A 19,049-nucleotide genomic window follows, 5' to 3' on the forward strand; every position below is an offset into this window, starting at 1 on the left:
AGTGGTGCACTGCACACAGTAACTAAAGAGTCAAGTCCGTGAAACTGGACGTGCAACCACCACGTACAATAATTACATTACTTTACAGCAGAATAAACTGCAGTCACTATTTTGTCTAGTGTTTCTGATTAATGAGGGGAAGACGACAGTCCAGGCTCTTGCTAGACAGTTCCTACTCTCTGACATAAGCAATGGTTGCTGGTGGTATCTACCAGTCTGCCATGGATCAAGTTATGTCAGAGGAAAGAGAAATAATGGGTATGTGATCATGGATGGACAATATAAGCACACAGAGAAAGGAGAAAGAGAAAGAAAAGGCCACTGGAGAAATAGGAAAGCATGTGAAAATACTATATTCTCCTGTAAGGTAAATATTAGTAAAACTAAGATTGCTCATGACCAGAGGCACCTGCACCTCAACTGATCTTAAAATCAATGGAATGAGTTTTCAATCTTAGCAGTTATCTTTTCACAGTTACTTTGAAGAATTACGATTTTTTGTAATGAAGTCACTTTTACAAATTAGATTCATATACGCAATAGAGAATTTGTATACCCTAAATACAGTCGCAGAACTTATCCTAAAAGCAAAGTCCCCATTATAAAAATCAGAAAAACAATAAACAGAACTTACCTTCCAATCAGGGTCATGCTTCCTTTTGTCCAAAGACGATTTCTCCCGCTCCTTGACCTTCTTGTAAGCTTTCTTTTCTTCAGCCATGAGAAGTCTAGCGATTTCCTAAACAAAATCCAGTCAATACCATTGACTGCAGAGTTGTGGGCAAAAACTCCTGGGATATTTCTAAAGAGTACTGGCTAAACAGACTTATTAACTAATATGAACTCACCTCATCCTGCGCTACTTGAGCTGCTCTCACGTCCACCTGGGTAGCCTAGGGTATAGAAAATACACAAAAGAGTAATTTAATTAGAATCTGTGCTGTCCATTTGTGCTGTCCATTTTAAAAAGTCTTCCATAAAGGGGCGACCTGGGTGGCTCAGTCATTAAGCATCTGCCTTCGGCTCAGGTCATGACCCCAGGGTCCTGGGATCAAGCCCCGCATCGGGCTCCCTGCTCAGCGGGAAGCCTGCTTCTCCCTCTCCCACTCCCCCTGCTTGTGTTCTCTCTCTCTCTCACACTGTGTCTCTGTCAAATAAATAAATAAAATCTTAAAAAAAAACCTTCCAAAAAATAAACCGGTATTTCAAACCAGTTGTAGTTAACATCCCTCAAGTTTAGTTGGTATACTTTCACCAGCCAGAGCAGGGGCTATTTTTATCAAATTCCAAAGCAGATTACTAAAGGATTATCTGAACTCAATAACAGAGAGAGAGGGATATGGAATTCTGTTGCTAATGCTTACTCAGTAAGTGAAACTGGACAGTCTATTCCCATTGTGTGGATTTTTCCACCCATAAAAAAAGATACCAGCTTCTCAACTCATAAAGGTTCATTATGCCTATTACATAATCTCAAGAATGATTCAATTCAAGAAAACCTAGTGATTATCACCTAAACTTTTGCATGAAAATTTGCTCACCAAAATTTCCTCCTCTTGCAGTTTTCTGGCAATTTCAGCATCATACCATTCTTGATCTCTGTGGGCCACTTGTGATGGAGTAGAGACAGCTTCTTTCATCCCTCTTGGCTTCATTCCTAGAAAAACTCAATGTAATGAGGCAACTGCACTTGTTTTCTGAAAAGGTGCAAAACTTAAAGAAGTTCTTCTTTAGTATCTACCACTGACAATACTGGGACCACCACAGAATTCAGGGTAGGGTGCGCCTGAAATAATTTTTCCCCTAGGCGTAGAAGTGGCAAGGCAGATTATCCACACATTGAAACAAAGTTACCCACACAAACTGCCAGGCAAAAAACTCCCCTTTCACATAGTTTCTTCAACAGCAGAAAATCACGCAATGAACTCTAAGTGAGGCTTTTGCAAAACAGCAAGTGAAAAAAAAGGTGAAGTCATTGAAATAAAAAATAAAGAAAGGTACAGAGTTGGGAGCTTTAAAGAGGCTAAACTGTCAAGACTGGATGAAATGAGGGTCTTCCTTCTATTTAACTCAGCCTTGCATACTTTACTTCAGAGGAAAGAGAAACAGTATCACCTGGGAGTTATGTGACAGTACCTTTGAGCCGACCAGTGACTCCACCATAGCTTCTGCTCTGATGGTCAACAAACCCACTTGCCTTTAGATCTTTCCTACAGCTTTGATTAGTTCAAAGCTAAATTTTAGGCAAGATATAACGTAAGGGAAATACCAGAGAACATAATGAATGACCTTAGATTTCTATTCCTCTGAGGGAAAAGGTACATGGGGAACTGATGGGAAATTTTGGCATTTTACTTTGAAATGTTATAAGCAACATGTATTCCTTTTATAACTTTTAATCAAGTGGTAACTGCTAATGTTTATTTCAAAACTGCAGATATATCCCTCTTGGTATCCTGTATAAATTACAATTATTCAACAATGTGAATGTATTGTATTCAGAAGTAATACAAATCTCTAATGCCATGAACAAGATTAACCATCTGGAACAGTGACTTCCAGTAAATGAACTACTGAAGGGAGAAAGAAAATTTACTCCTAATTGCCTACTTCTTTGTATCAGTGGTTGTCAACCCTAGCTATATATTAAACTCACTTGGGGTGCTTTAAATAAACATAAAAATCTTTGACTCAAACCTCAAGGATTCTAATTTAAGTAGCCTGGATGAGATCTGGCTGTCGGTACTTTGGTTGATTGTTTTAAATCCGGCCGTTGGTACTCTGGATGATTGTTTTAAATCCTAATAGTTGATGCTTGTTTGAAATTGGCATTGAAACTACTAGTTTACTGTATTATAGCCATCAGAATAACCATACATTAAAACAATTTTTATCGAAATGCCTCACTACACTGACAAAAGGGAAGAAAAAAAATACAACTAAATTCTGGGCACATTAAGAAATTTAAATTATCTGGTGAAGTCTCTCTTTATAGAGCTTTATACCTAGCTTTGTGGTAAATCCAAAAGCCACGGACTCATCTGTCTTCCCCACAGATACAGACTATTAAACCTGGCTTTCTTAGCTTCAGGCCTATTAGCACCTGTTTATTCAGAATACAGAATCCACTTCAACTTCCCATCATCTCTAGAGCTACTGACTCTTATATTGCTGGGCTGGGCTGGCTCTAATCCAGATTTCTGAGTGGTTTGGGACAGTCAGGAAAAAGAGAGATATTCCCAAGAGTGGACCATATTTAAATGAAATATAAACCTCCCTGAGTTACCATTAGTTCGGTCATAACTAGAAAACAGTATTTCAGGGGAAATAAATGAAATTAGATAGGGAACTGGAAATTGGACAAAGTCGGTAGAAAAAAGGCTGTGATACTATTCTCCCATCTATAGGAAACTGATACTTCTTTAAGCAGCTCAAAGCTTCACTGAGTCTCACAGGAAAGATCACACTTAGGCCTTACTCCTTCCATTTTGCCACCAGTGAAAGAAACAACAGAGTGGGATGTGCTCAGATTTCAACACACTAAACCTTCTCCACTCTTACTCTACATCACAGAATTCACTGAGAAAATATTTTGTTTTAGTATCTTTCAAAGACACTTAGAAGACATTCAGACTTAATTGGTTTGACAGGGTGATATGACTGTCACTTCCAGGCAGTTTAAAAGAAAATTATACATAGGTCAGTGGAACAGAATAGAGAGCCCAGAAATAAATCCATGGATATATGTTCAATTAACCTATGACAAAGAAGCCAAGAATATACAATGGAGAAAAGACAGTCTCTTCAGTAAATGGTGCTGGGAAAACTGGACAGCTACATGCAAAAGAATGAAACTGGACTTATACTATATAAAAAAATTAACTCAAGTGGATTACAGACCAGAAACCATAAAACTGAGAAGAAAACATAAGCTCTCAGAAATGATTTTTTTGGATTTGACACCAAAGTAAAGGCAACAAGAGGAAAACTAAACAACTGGGAATACATCAAAGTTAAACACTTCTACCCAGCAAAGGAAACCATTAACAAAAGGAAAATACAACCTATGGAATGGGAGAAAATATTTACAAATTTGATAAGAGGTTAATATCCAAAATATATAAAGAACTCATACAACTCAATAGCAAAAAACAATCTGATTTAAAAATGGGCAGACGTTCTGAATAAGTATTTTTCCAAAGAAGACATACAGATGGCCAACAGGTACACAAAAAGGTGCTCCACATCACTAATCATCAGGGAAATGCAAATCAAAACCACAATGAAGTATCGCTTTGCACCTGTTAGAATGACTATTATCAAAAAGACAAGAAATAATGAGTGTTGGGGAAGATGTGGAGAAAAGGGAACCCTTGTGCACTGTTGGTGGGAATATAAATTGAAACAGCCACTGTGGAAAACAGTACGGAGGTTCCTCAGAAAATTAAAAATAGGACTACCATGTGATCCGGCAATTCCACTTTTGGGTATTTTTCTGAAAGGAACAAAAACACTAACTCAAAAAGATATACGTACCCCCATGCTCACTGCAGCATTATTTACAAAAGCTAAGTCCTGGGAACAACCTAAGGGTCCATCAACATATGAATGGATAAAGAAGATGTTATACACACAATGGAATATCATTCAGTTATAAAAAAGGGCATCTTGTCATTTGCAACAACATGGAAGGACCCTGATGGCATTATGCTAAGTGAACTAAGTCAGCTAGAGAGAAACAAATACCTTACTACCTCACTTATATAGAGAATCATGAAAAAAGAAAATAAAAAAAGAAAAGCACTCATAGATACATAGAAGAGACTGACAGTTGCCAGAGGCAGAGGGTAAGGAGTGGGCAAAATGGGTCAAGGGGGTCAAAAGGTACAAACTTCCAGTTATAAATAAATAAGCATGGTAACTATAGATAATAATAATGTACTGCATATTTGAAAATTGTTAGGAGAGTACATCTTAAAAGTTCTCATCACAAGAAAAAAATTTGTACCTGTATATGATGTTAACTAGATTTACTGTGACACATTTTGCAACATACACAAATATTGAATCATTACGCTGTATACATGAAATTAATATAGTATGTTAACTATACCTCAATATAAATGAATGAATGCATGAATGAATGAATGCATAGTTAATGAGTAAGTATTTGAGGTAATACTCTCTAAGTCCCAAATATCTAGTGGGGAAACAGTTTATTTGAACTATTGATACATCACTGGAATTTACATGTCTCACAAGCAGAAAATCTCAATATTAGATTTCTGGCAGGACTGCTCACTAAATGCAGTATGCGCTGTACCAGAGGTAAAAAGAGCTCGTGTAAGTATGTAAGAAGAACTTCAGATACTACATTGGAAGGCTGTACATTATAGAAAACAGAGATGCTTAAAAATTTTTAAAGTACAGTTAATTAAAGGAAATTAATAGAATGGCTGCTCTTATCTCAATAGCCTAAACAATCCAAAAACTAGCTTTCAGAAGATCAGGTGAGGGCCACCTGGGTGGCTCAGTTGGTTTAAGCGGCTGCCTTCAGCTCAGGTCATGATCCCAGGGATCGAGCCCCAAGTCGGGCTCCCTGCTCAGTGGGGAGTCGGCTTCTCCCTCTGTCCCCCACCCTGCTCTCTTGCTCTTTCTCTTTCAAATAAATAAATAAAATCTTTAAAAAAAAAGATCAGGGCAGCCATACTTAACGGCTGCACATTCAATTCTTCTATTTTTTCTTTTAGAGACAGAGAGAAGGGGGGAGAGAGAATCCTAAGCAGGCTCCACACTCAGCACAGAGCCCGGCAGGGGACTCGATCTCATGATCCTAAGATCATGACTGGAGCCGAAATCAAGAGTTGGACACTAAACCGACTGAGCCACCCAGGCGCCCCTGCACATTCAATTCTTAATCTAATCCTTGCTTGTCTCTTTTGTTCATCATTCTCCAGTTTAAGGACACAAGAACCTCCCCCAACAAACACAAATAAAGCTTACCTTTAAATTCTCACACAATAAGCAAGTACTAATATTGAAGACACATCTATCCCAAACTTGGGATAAGGTAAAATGAGGACTGATAGATTCTTGGATATCATGCAAGAATATTTTTTCAATAAGCCAGTCTGAAGCTTGGGGAATGTCACAGCAGAAGGGTACAAATGTTTTATGGCCCTGAGAGGCTAGAAGTTAACCTGCAGGAAGTAATAAGCTGTTATGATTTAATAGCTCATTAGAAAAGTTACCCTCAAGGAGACAGGGTTTTACTGACCTTTAGAAAGTTAACTAATCTTATATTTAATTTAGCAATTGTATTTTGCATTCCTTTTTCAACTGACTATGCAAATTGTGAGAACTAGCTCTTTGTCACCCTGCTAGTTTGTTCATTACTAACTTAAATAAAACCTTGGCCTATGCTAACAACTTTAAGTTAAACTGTGCTTTTACAAAAACAAGAATAAACACCAGTATTTAATAATTGCATTTTAAGATTGCCAGTAATCTTCTATTCTAGGGGGTCACAAAATCAAATGCCTCAGGTCTCTAGGAAGGTAAAATTTGTAAAGTTGAATACAAAATGACAGATTAGCAGCTACATTTTGGTACCTGCCTAGCCACAGTGTTTTCTAAACTACTTGTGGGGAGTGCAGGGAAGAGGGAGTTTACCCACAATTCCAGTAGGAGGGTTGTGAATCAGTGTTTCATTTCATATTAGTTTTACCCTTCCTAAGCCTGTTTAAGAAAGCCTCAAGTATAACTAAAAGCCATAAAGATTAACCGGCCCTCAGAGCACACTTAAAAAGTCAGAATCACAGAATCAGGAATGTAGAGGTAGGAGCAATCCTCCCCCATGTTAGGACTCCAACATGTCTTTCTGTATTTGGGTATAGATAGTATAACTTACTATAGATAGATTATATCACTGCCTCCTCTACTCCCACATAGCTCTTTGTTCAAAGTATATCTAATTTGCAATTGTTTGTTTACATTCATTCTACTTTCTGGTTTGACTTATGCCCCTGAGGCTCAGATCCAAGCATTTATCCCCAAACATAAAGCCCGAGGCAGGAATATTTTCAGCAGATACTCAATATGGTTGCTGAACTCGTTTCATTTTCTTTATGACCAAGTCTTTTAATAACTTAAATGACTAACATCAAAGGCAGAGATAACATGATAGAAGAAACCAACTGAATCAACCTGAATCTGCAACACAGAAGCCAGTTCCAGACCCAGAAGTAGAGGTTGGCTGGGCAGTGATAAGGAAGAAAGTAAGAACAGATGCCTCCATGGTACTCCCCAGTAACCCTTGTGTCTCTGTAAAACTTCAGGAAGAGTAAAATAGAACCAGGGAGAGGATTATGGTCTATTTACGACTTACAGTGAGTGGTAGAGCCACAAGGAAAACATCACCACAGCAGTTTCCAGGTAAGAACAGAGAGAACCATTACTGTGTCAATGAAGGATGTCAGAGTTAAACCTCAAAGATGCCAGAAATTTGAGGCTCAAGTCTAACATTCACCTCCTTGCAAACAAATGCCAAGAACATACCCGATGCTGACATTTCAGAACACCAACTGCAGCCTTAGAGTCGAAGATGGTTACAGCTTCTAAAGTCTAAAACAAGTCCAAATCACCAGGAGCAACTACAGAAACGATCATATGAGATCCAGAAAGCTGCCTCTTTAGGAAACAGCCCACCTGATTCTGACAAAAATAGCCTAAGGCCCACAATTAGAAATATGCTGTTATAAGAGACTGCCTATTCAATCTCTCACTTTACAAATGGGAAGGATGAGACCAAGAGAAGCTAGTATTTCCAGCCTTGTTGGTTTTCTAGTTAGGTAAATATTATGAAGGCAGTGTCAACACATCTGACTTACAACCCGAAATTCAGGAGCTTTGATTTGGTATCTGATTCTCTGGTATACGGTCTTGGCACATGAAGAACTGTAGCTGGGGTGGGCACCTCCACTGCAATCTGGGGCTAAAAGACCTTGTAAGGCATTGGTGTATTTTCTTAGAAGGCAGCAGGAAAAAGGTACTAATATTTTTCCTCTTAGTATAAACTTGTTATTAAGTAGATACCTTTTATAATATTTAGCTCCAGGATTCATTTTAAAGCCATGAGTACAAACTAGAGAGAAAGAATAGGTTGCTTAAGATGCTTATTAAATACATTTGCTTGTATGCATATACATGATACCAGGACTTTCAAGGTGACTGTCCTTCATTACCTGTGTCACGGAGCTGGAGCTGTTCCTCACTCTCTGAGAAGGGAGGAGTCCTGGGCCTGTGTCTCCTTTCTCTGTGCTCACCTTGCCCATGGTCCCTCCCATATACAGCTTCCTTGCAATGAAGCCCTGCTTTCTGTGAAGACTTGGGTGAAAGTTGGTCTTGGTGTCTGGACTGTTTTTCCCAATTCCAAGTTCGATGGATACTGTTAGCCTCCCCATCATCAAATCCAGTGCTCAGAAACACCTCACCACTGATCTTGGGAAGCGGAGGTCTCCGAAGTCTCTCATGATCAGACCGTTTCCTTTCACGCTGCTCAGTGTCAATTTGGGAGTTGGCCCTCACTTTGCCCAAGCTATAGGATGAGAGAAATCTCCCTGATGAACAATGATCTTCTAGTTCTTCCAAGTTCTCCATTGGATGTTTGGGTTTCTTGTTCCTTTGCTTCACATGGTTTCCATCACTTTGGAGTCTACATGACCTTGAGACTCCAGAACCCAATTCCCTTGCCCTCCTTGACTGTGGCTGGTCTGAGTGGAAGTGCAGGGATGTGAAAAATAGAAATGCAGGTTAACTTAATGAGAGTATGAACTCACTATACAGGAAAGATGGGGCCCAAGTTTAATGTATTTTAAAATGGAGAAGACTACTTTTTCCACTTAACAAACTGAAAAGAGGGGACAGGCATTTATTGGAACAGTCTGTGGATACATGAAGGATTCTGGGTACCCAGTCAAAAACGTAAAAGACTAAAATAAAATTATATGAAATGTATCTGAAGGAAGAGCTTGATTATGACCAGGGAGTTAATACAATACTTTAATATTTGCCAATAACAAAACCCACAGCCATTAAATGTTAAATTCTACTTATAACACCAATTTGGAACTACTTTAGGGAGAAAATAGGGGGTGAGGGAGTCTTAAAAACAGAGAACAACTAAGCCTGGTGATAACTAAGTTTTCCAGGAAGAGGCTTTCAAATATTCTTATTGGAAATGACAATAAATCTCTATCAGAATGTTGCTAATTTCCATTTAGTTTGGAGAAATGACCCAGATTTTAGTATTTCCCCACTCTCTCCTGCCATGCAGTTCAATGTGGAAAAGGACGGAATAGAGAATTTTGAGTAAATGACTCTGTTATCTTTAGATAACTCTGCTCCCAAACTTCCTTAACTTCCGCAGAGGAAAAAATTAAAAAGGGATGCCATAACAGAATACGGGAAGAGGAGTCACTTCCACCCTGACATTCATTCCAAAAAATGATACTGTACCCTTTGTAGAAAAATACAGAGTGTGCTAACTATACAAGTCCCTCAATGTAACACAAAATAGCACACAGAGTGGTGCTTTTGTTAGGTCTCATTGAGGCAGGAGCATACTATGAAAACAAAGGAAGGATGTTACTGTGCACTTTGCAAGGCATATTTATTTTAACATTTTCTAAGTACATTCTGTAATAAAAAGACATCCTCATTCCACAGAAAACGGCTAAGTTAGCTAAGATACATTCCCTGTTGAAATTACCCACTAGCTGAACTGCATTTGCAAGAGCTACCCCAATTTGATGGGATACAGAGGAAATAATGAACTATACATTTTCTTAATTTTTAGGGGTTTTGTTTCATTTTTTTTAAGTTTGTTATTGTTAATCGAATAAAGGAACAGAGGAAGAGGAGATACGTGCTAAATGTATCACTGATGCCATAAGGGTTCTCAAAAACTTCAAATTGTTTCCTCTCGAGCTTTCCAGAAGAAACGGAAATCTGCTTCAAAGATGACATCTAAACTAAAATCTGTCTTCTAAAAAGTTTACAAAATTATCTGCAGAATTTATTAAATTTATTTTTTACATAAAAGTGAAACAGAACAATTATTCTCTATGACAGAGAAGTATCTATTCTTTTACCAAACTATTATTTTAAGTATATCTTAACAATTGAGAAAGAATCAATTGACTACTGCTGTGAATTATTTTTTTTATTTTTTTTTAAATTTTTTTTTTTAAGATTTTATTTATTTATTCATGAGAGACAGAGAGAGAGAGGCAGAGGGAGAAGCAGGCTCCCAAGGAGCAGGGAGCCCGATGTGGGACTCGATCCCAGGACCCTGGGATCATGACCTAAGCCGAAGGCAGACGCTTAACGACTGAGCCACCCAGGCGCCCTGCTGTGAATTATTAATATACTACTGACTCGCTACTTAAACGATGACCACATCTGGGGAACTATGGTTTAGTGTTAATACCAGTGTTTCACAGAGAGCTGCATGAATGAAGTCTGCCTTCCTGCCCCCCAAAAAACAAGAAGGGCTTTTATTTCTGACATGGATATGTGAGGCTATGATTGTTTTGTTGTTGCTTTTAATTCTTTCTAAAAAGTTAACTGATATTAGTACTTCTACTTTAGTAAGTAGAAGTGCTCCAAGAATTAGCACAGAGCTGGCACTATATTTTCACAGAGTTGACAGGAAAAAATATATGCCGTCTAGTTCATTTGTGGTATCTTTAAACCTGGGAAAGAAAAGACTTGGGTTGGGGAATCTGTTTGAATCCTTTGAAACCCTATCCAGTTAAAGGACTGAGACTTGTATGTTTCTTGGGACCAAGTTATTTGGCAAATATAATTAACTTACTTATAGCCAATGCATATATATTTATATGCACACATACATATATGTACACATTTTATCTGTGTGCTTCCATGTTTGTCTTTCAGAATAAGATGATTTTTGCATAGATATGCAAGATACTGTTATATACATAATACTGATATATGCATAAACAACAGTACTTTAGAGTTTAAGTCCTCACCAAAATTACATTATTTGACCTTCTCAACATCCACGTGAAGGATGTATTTTTAAAATCTCCATTTTATAGATGAGAAAAAGGTTAGTGTGTTTACAGTAGATAACTTCCCAACACTACAGTTATTCTAAGGAAGGCATGGAACTTGAACTAAGGTCTTATAACTCCAAAGACCATGACTTAAAAAAAATTACTAATACACCTATGATACAGGTATGGCTTTGAAAGAAAAACATGGATTCGCAAAGGAACAAGACATACCTTTTCAGCTGATATAAATCTGACATATGTTTTAGATAATTTCAAATTTGTAGAAAATCTATAAATGATCATTTTTAAGATTTAAGCTTAAGTAAAATAAAAGCGAAAAAGAAAACCATTTCTATAATGATCTACTTTAATTATTATGTAATTAAGGCAAAAATCATAGTATACATAAAGATAGAGAAGCGCAATTAAATAATATCCCTATGTGTTGGGAAAAGACCACTGCATATGAGCTGAATTATAATGTGGTTTCTATGGAACTTGGTCTGACTCAAAGGCAAATGAATGAGGATCACACATGTTCAGCAATCTATAAACTCTCAACAACAACACAACTGAAGAGGAATTCTAATATTTATATGCATATGCTCAGGAGGTCACAACTTCACGATTTTCTTTTTTTTTACTTTAAGGTGTCCCTGAAAAACCGAATTCTTAACATAGTCTCCTGCCCTAGAGGATGACATCACTCTGGTTAAAACAACCAGATTTGAGCCCTGATTGAAATCAGTCAAAGGTTTTAATAGAGGAAGGCCAAATTAATACTTTAGTATACTTAATTACTTGCCATCCTAATGTTTTTATAGACTTTATAGTTTTAAACAGCTGCTTTTATTTGCAGTGAACATGATTCCAGAGCAGAAATAAAAATAAAAACAAATGAAAACTACCAGAGCACATTTCTAAGCTTTTAATTAAAGCTCAAGAATAAACTCTTTACCTTCTGGTGTCTAGCACAGAAATATATGGCAATATTTTTTTTTCTTTTTAAATGATGTAATACATGATTTCATTAGGAATACCAGCATAAGGAAAATGTCTTTCAAAAAAGAGCTGAGCATTTAACATATGGAAGAAGAGCACAAACAATAAATAGAGAATCAACCTGCTTATTAACTGCAATAGAGCCGAGCTCTACCGATAACAACAAATTTAAGAGCGTGACTGGGCAAGATTGTACTCAACTATAATAATCCTAACATCTACATGTGCATCCCTTTCATTCTCCTCGTCAAAGACAAATACCTACTTCCTTTTTCCAATGAAATTATAGAGAAGTAATTGATAATTAGCTCACAAGGGCCTTGGGAATCACTGACCTTAGTATCTTTACTCTCTAGAAGATGCTTTAGGTTTTACTTACTTGTTATCCTAAGTCTGGTCTCCAAGCCGAACTACAATAAACACTGATACTAGGTAAGAAATGTCTTTCCTTTGACAGATCTTTAAAAGAGATGGACCAATACTTGCAAATACTCATTTCCCAACACACTTTTAAGATAAAGAATCACCGGCACCACAATTGCCACGACAATGCCATCACCACCACCACACTGCAAAAGCAGACACGAGAGAAGAGAAATTCGGAAGGGACTTCTCTCCCTCAGGAATTTTTCTGTATGGCAATCAAACAGCAAGGAAGCATCAAGGACAAATAATGAACACAGTATCTTTGAATTTAATTTTGTCATCAGCACACATTCTCATTGGCCTATGTTTGAAACACAAGAGGCATGGAAAGAAGCTTTGTTACCCAACTGATGCATGATGTACCATCTTCATTATTAGTGGCACTCTGCGGCTTCGGACATTCTGCCCAGACTCCTTGAGAAAGATCAAGCCCAGAGACTCATCCCCATTTTCTACACCCCAGTTTATGTGCTTAGAATGTAGTACAGCATTCCAAGTGGCTACAGCACAACAGAATGCATGTCAAATCTTACAAAACCACGGTTGTTTTAAGAGCCATAAAAATAGCTCTGGTCGTTCAACTAAGGAACAGATGAATTCATTAGATTCAGGGAGTATTTGGCCACAAATCCACATGGGCCCTGAGGTCACTTTACAGACAAATTTAAAGGGGTGTCTTATGGTTGAGTCTAAGGGCAGAGTAAATCATAACGTAGCCATTGTTACCTCCATTTTCATAATAGTAACTATCTCCATAAGCACTGGATCCAGAGGGCTCTGGAAAGTGTTTCTTTCGTTTTTTCTCTTCCTGTAACTCCTTTTCTTGCAAAAGGCGAGCTATGTCCTGCAAGTACAAAGAGAATGCTAATCAATATTACCAGAAAATGAACAAATCTTTTACAATGGAACAGATTCCATCCAGTAGCCCTACAAGTCAGTGGTTTGATATTCCATTGCCAAGCTTTTGTGGGCTCTGTCCATAGCTTTCCAGACTTTCTGGCATTAAGCTCATGCTATTCAAATGCCATACATAACTGCTCAACAGGAGTGGCACATGATCCAGATGAACAAGAAAGGCTTTTTTTTTTTTAATTGAAATTTAAATTTAATTCAATCTGGAGACCTACAAACCTAGTATTCCTAAAGCTGGCTATACAACAGAATTTCTAAAATACTTATTTGTGGGCCCTTTTTCCAAGCTGATGATTCAGTAAGTCTGGATGGAGAAGAGTGCAGTAATCTATGCAACTTTATAAATAGTGTGTATAATTTAATTTTAAAACTTTATAAAAGAATTCTTCAGCTGATCCTTGATTTAGCTTTGCATTAGAGTACCATTGTCTTAACTGAAAAAAGAGAAAACAGTATTATTTCTGTCTCCCCCTTGCTTCATCTCCAGGCAAGTTTTTAGCAGTTATTGAGTGATGAGTAACATTCTGATCCTGCCCCCCAAAAGATTACCATCATTGTATGAAAACAAAGGTATGTGCAAATAACTACAATACCATTAAATCATAAATGCCTCAATAAGAGGGTAAAAATGTCAATGTGAGTATAAAAGAGGCAAGTCTTATTTCTGCTTAAGTTAATTAGTGCAAGTCTTTGCATTTGCGTTAGGTTTTGAACTGGATTCCAATAGGCAAAGTAAGGAGGGAGAACAACCTCAGAAAAAACATGAATGTTTTAATGGGCAACAACCAACAGTCCATTAGAACACAGGAGGTGGGGTGTTACAGAGAAAGATGAGGCTAGAAGAACAGTCTGAGACTGGATCACAGGCACTCCTTACATAATCTCAACAAGTCTGGAGTCCACAGTGTAAGGGATCAAGGGTTACTAAAGGTTTGAGCTAGAGAGTAACAGTGTTCTGACTCTGAAGCTTATTTCTATGAAAGACCCACAAAGCAGCACATAAACTTTGTTCCATGTACACTTTTTGGGAAAGACGGTCCCTAGGTGTCACCAGATTCTTAAAGACCAAACAAATATGCAACAGCACTCCCTGGTGAAAAATAACAATCATAGGTAGTTTGAGGTGCTTACTTTATATTTATAATAAGGAATACATGAAGTGCTTAGATGTTGATATAAATTTTGAAGCAAGAATTCATTACTACTCTCCCTTTTGCAATTTTCCAAATAAGTCAAATGAAGAATATACTAAGACTGGAAGGCAAACTTCAAAGATAATTCATCTGAATGAATCAATTACTTTCATGTCAGTGTAGAAACATGATGGATGCCGTAGCCAGGTAAATCAGCAATGATTATCCACACACTCAGCTTTTAATGTTCACCAAAATGGCCTTACAAATCCGACCTTATGTTAAATGAATATCTAAATTTAAACTTACGAATATACTATTAATATAATATCTTTAACTGATTTCTATGCTGGAAGCTTCTCATAAATTTTTGTGAAAGATATACATACCTTTCTACCAATCAACTACTCAATCATCTCTCTATATATGGACATGTATATACACACACATACATACATATCTATAGATATATGTACATATCTATATCTACATATTATATACACACACACACACACATCGATTTATACACATACATTACCAATCAATCTTAAAGTCAAACGTCTTGATTCCCTAATGCATCATTTTAATAAACCTGTTACCAGGTATAGCCCCTGTGCCAGGTCCATCATATTTGATGTCTTATAAAGTAATATATCAATCGGGGCGCCTGGGTGGCTCAGTTGGTTAAGTGACTGCCTTCGGCTCAGGTCATGATCCTGGAGTCCCAGGATCGAGTCCCGCATCGGGCTCCCTGCTCAGCAGGAGTCTGCTTCTCCTTCTGACCTTCCCCCCTCTCATGCTCTCTCTATCTCATTCTCTCTCTCAAATAAATAAATAAATAAAAATCTTAAAAAAAAAAGTAATATATCAATCAGTTCAAGAGACAGATAACTTGTTCTCCCAAAGCTAGTATTATTATAGAAGAGTTTTCCAAATCCCTATACTTCTTATTGCAGAATAGGAAGAAAATGCAAAATTTCCCTGAGTTGCCGTCATGTTTACTAAGAACCTAATACTACAAATGGTTTGCTTTATAGGAAACAAGAAATTTCCCTTGCCGTAATGGAGTAAAAATATAAAGGAAAACTACCAGGTCCAACTGCCCGCAGAAATTATGAAATTAAACTATGCTTTAGAGACCTTATACTTGCTTTTCTGCTAGTGAATTTTGTCCTAATGAATACACAATAAAAAGCCGTGTTCTCTGTGTGAAGAACCAGGAAAGAAACAAGGATGATGCCGCTTTTTGACTGGGCATTAGCTAGTCAAAGAAAGTGCTTTTCATCAAGGAAAGTAACAGTTATGCACCTTAGCACCCACACCTGTTGCTCTCTTAAGCTCTCAGCTCTTTTCTGGGTGAGAGGATAGGCTGCCAAGGCCTATGAGGGAAAGGATCAGGGCGTCACTGACAAGGGACTGCTGTGTTAAGAGCTGAGGCATGGCCCAAGTGCGTTCCCCTCCCCCCTCTCCAGTATTACTATGCACTGCCTTCAGGGAGGTGATGTCAGGAGATAGAACCTCCCCTGAAACAAACTGAAGATGGCAATTAGTCACGGTGCTATGTGCAGCTTAGTCACCCGCGACATAAACAACCTCCCTGGTCCTCCTCAGCTTCTTTCCTGTTAAAGGTTAGTCTAGAACAGCATTTCCAAAGCTCTGTTCCTGAGAACCCCAGTCTCTAAAGGTTCTCCAAAAAACACAAGGCACTCAGTGGAAAGCATGTATTACATCTAACTCTTTAAAATGCACATTAGCGGGCGCTTGGGTGGCTCAGTTGGTTGAGCGACTGCCTTCAGCTCAGGTCATGATCCTGGAGTCCCTGGATCGAGTCCCGCATCGGGCTCCCTGCTCGGCAGGGAGTCTGCTTCTCCCTCTGACCCTCCCCCGTCTCATGTGCTCTCTCTCATTCTCTCTCTCTCAAATAAATAAATAAAATCTTAAAAAAAAAAAAAAAAAGCACATTAGCCTACTTTAAAACTTTGGTAAAAGAAACCTGTTATCTTCCTATAACCTAAATATACTCAAATTTATTTTGAGAAAGAAGCTTTTTACATAAAAAGTATAAACCTTATGGAATTACTGTTTCACAAAACAGAACTTGAGAAAACAAACCTAAAAGAACTCATAAGCCCTTCTGAAGTCATTTTCAATTATTTTTTAATTAATCATATTAATCAGGTAGGCTTACTGTGGGCTCATGTGTAAAAAAACAAAAAACAAAAAACACAAAACACAAAAAAACTCCATAATTAGAAGACTTTCTGGTAAATACACTTATTGGAATGAAAATTCACCATTGTATCCAAATCTTGAAAATGTGAAACTGTGAGCACAGGACAGAACACAGTTAAGGATCTCTAGATGCTAGAAAAAAAGTCATTTTAATAAAAACATAGTTTTACTGATTGCCTTCAATAAGCCAAACATTTTCCTACAGACCTATAGAGAAACAGGATATATGGCCAATATTCTCAAAGTTCTTACCTATTAAGTTTTAGAAGCAAAATGATTAGTGTAATTTAAGACATGCAAAGGTGAGTGTTCTAAGAGAGGCAATATCACAAACAAGGTGCAGCAGAGCCCAGAGGAGCCTAAAACATCTTTCCCAAGTAGATGACAAATTAGGAAACCACCGGGGCTCAGGGGGTTCAGTGTCCAACTCTTGATTTCAGCTCAGGTCATGATCTCAGGGTCCTGGGATTGAGCCCCGCACCAGGTTCCACACTCACTGGGAAGACGGCTTGGGGTTCTCTCTCTCCTTCCTTTCTGCCCCTCCCCCCTGCTCATACTCTCTCTCTCAAATAAATAAATAAAATTTTTAAAAAATTACTAAACTATTATATTGGATTCCTTAGGCTATTTTTTGGTTTATATGATTTTATATCAGGGTTACTTTTCCCTGAAAGTTTCCACTTCTATTCCTCAATGGTAGTAGGTTTCAAAATGAGGAAATCTTTGGCATAAAAACAATCAAGGAAATCTAACAATGTGATTGTCAAATGACTATTGGAAAGAAAAAAAAAAAAAAAAGAAAGCCACTCCATTAGATTGCTACATTTCTTTATCAACTAGCAATTAACATCTAATTCAGTAGGGAACTCATAACCGGTATAATCTTCAGAGGGTGTAAGACCAGAAAACAACATACCAATTCTATGGATGTAAAAACATCCTTATGACCAAGATAAGAAGAGAGGAGAATTTTCTCAACCAAAAACCTTCTACTCATGCCCCCTTTCTGGCCATATATGTATAATCTTATTTTTAAAGTGCCAAAACATAGGGCATCTTTTTTTTTTTTTGTAGCTAAAATGTACTGTTATTTGAGCTATGCTCTAAATATTACCAACTTACATAAATATTCTTTTAGAACATGAAATTCTAATCACTTTAAGAATGTTATGAAAAAGTACCATGGTTCACACTAGATTAATTTTTAATGTAAACTGGTTACTAAGTCTATCCCTGAACAGTTCATATTATAAATGGCTTCAAACTGTTGGACTAGTGCCACAGATCTTTCATAACATGGTCATGCTGTTTACTTAAGCAAAAAAAAAAAAAAAAGTTTTGCGCTAAAATAGTTGCACATTCACATATATTTGGATCTAGGTTCAAAAGACACATGTGTATCTATAGATATTCACACACACATACACAAACACACACACATATGCTTAAGAGTTTTATTTAAAAATAACTTCAATCAACTAAACACACATTCCTTAGCTTTACGAAACAATGACAAATGCTTATGCTATAACCCAAGAGAATGATCCCAATGGGATTAGCCCACTTTTCTTAGTTACAAACTCATACAGTCCAGTATTCCCAAAGGCTATAACCCTGCTTCAACAGGGGCCTAGAGAGCAATGCAACTAACCATAGTCACACTACGTAAAAAAGTTTAAAAAAAAAAAAGGAAGAAAGGGGGAAAGGAAGGAAGGGAGGGGGAAAGGAAGGAAGGGAGGGAGGAAGGGAGGAAGGATGGGAGAAAAAAATAAAAAAGAAAGAGAAGGGGGAAAGTAGGGGAGAAGCAGGAGAGGGGAGGCTACAATCTGATAAGAATATTGAAGACCTTTCTTTCTTTCTTCCCTTCCTTGCTTTTTTAAAAAAAAAAAAAAAAAAAAAAAAAAAAAACTTTTCTACATCTGTCTCCCTGCATGGAAATGCTACTTTCCTTACATCTATGCTCTGTTAAAAAGCACAATAAAATTACAGCATAACAAAGCCAGAAATGGTAATTCACCCACACAGAGTTGTATAACTTCTCATGTACAATGTTGTTCAGGAAAAATACTCTGCCCCAAGGGAAAAGAGGCCTTGGATTCTACATCTGGTTGTTTGGGGGTTATAAACTACTGAAGAGAGTTGACCCCAAAAATCTCTGAAAATGAGATGTGGGTGATCAGAGAGGAATTTTCCATAGCCCTGCTGTTCAGTAAGAACTTACTAGCTAAGCAGACTCTACAAGGAAATAGAAGAGCATAGACAG

The 19,049-nt window shown here is 37.5% G+C and overlaps 1 protein-coding gene across 3 annotated transcripts in view; it reads right to left on the reverse strand.

Moving 5' to 3' along the window:
• CCDC50 (coiled-coil domain containing 50) overlaps positions 1–19,049 on the reverse strand; it is a 69,952-nt gene that overhangs the window by 12,653 nt on the left and 38,250 nt on the right. For 2 of the 3 annotated variants that reach the window (XM_045903152.3, XM_045903153.3), the window contains exons 5-9: positions 13,236–13,353; positions 8,244–8,771; positions 1,542–1,657; positions 849–893; positions 635–739 (exon numbers count right to left, since the gene is read on the reverse strand). In XM_045903152.3, the coding sequence (XP_045759108.1) occupies positions 635–739; positions 849–893; positions 1,542–1,657; positions 8,244–8,771; positions 13,236–13,353 (912 nt within the window). The remainder of the gene's footprint in view (positions 1–634; positions 740–848; positions 894–1,541; positions 1,658–8,243; positions 8,772–13,235; positions 13,354–19,049) is intronic. The other variant, XM_064581433.1, reaches the window with a different exon arrangement.

This window comes from Mirounga angustirostris, unplaced genomic scaffold, assembly GCF_029215605.1.
Source record: "Mirounga angustirostris isolate CCGP_5_RB_7025 unplaced genomic scaffold, mMirAng1.0.hap1 SCAF_1, whole genome shotgun sequence".
In the NCBI taxonomy this organism is placed as follows: Eukaryota; Metazoa; Chordata; class Mammalia; order Carnivora; family Phocidae; genus Mirounga; species Mirounga angustirostris.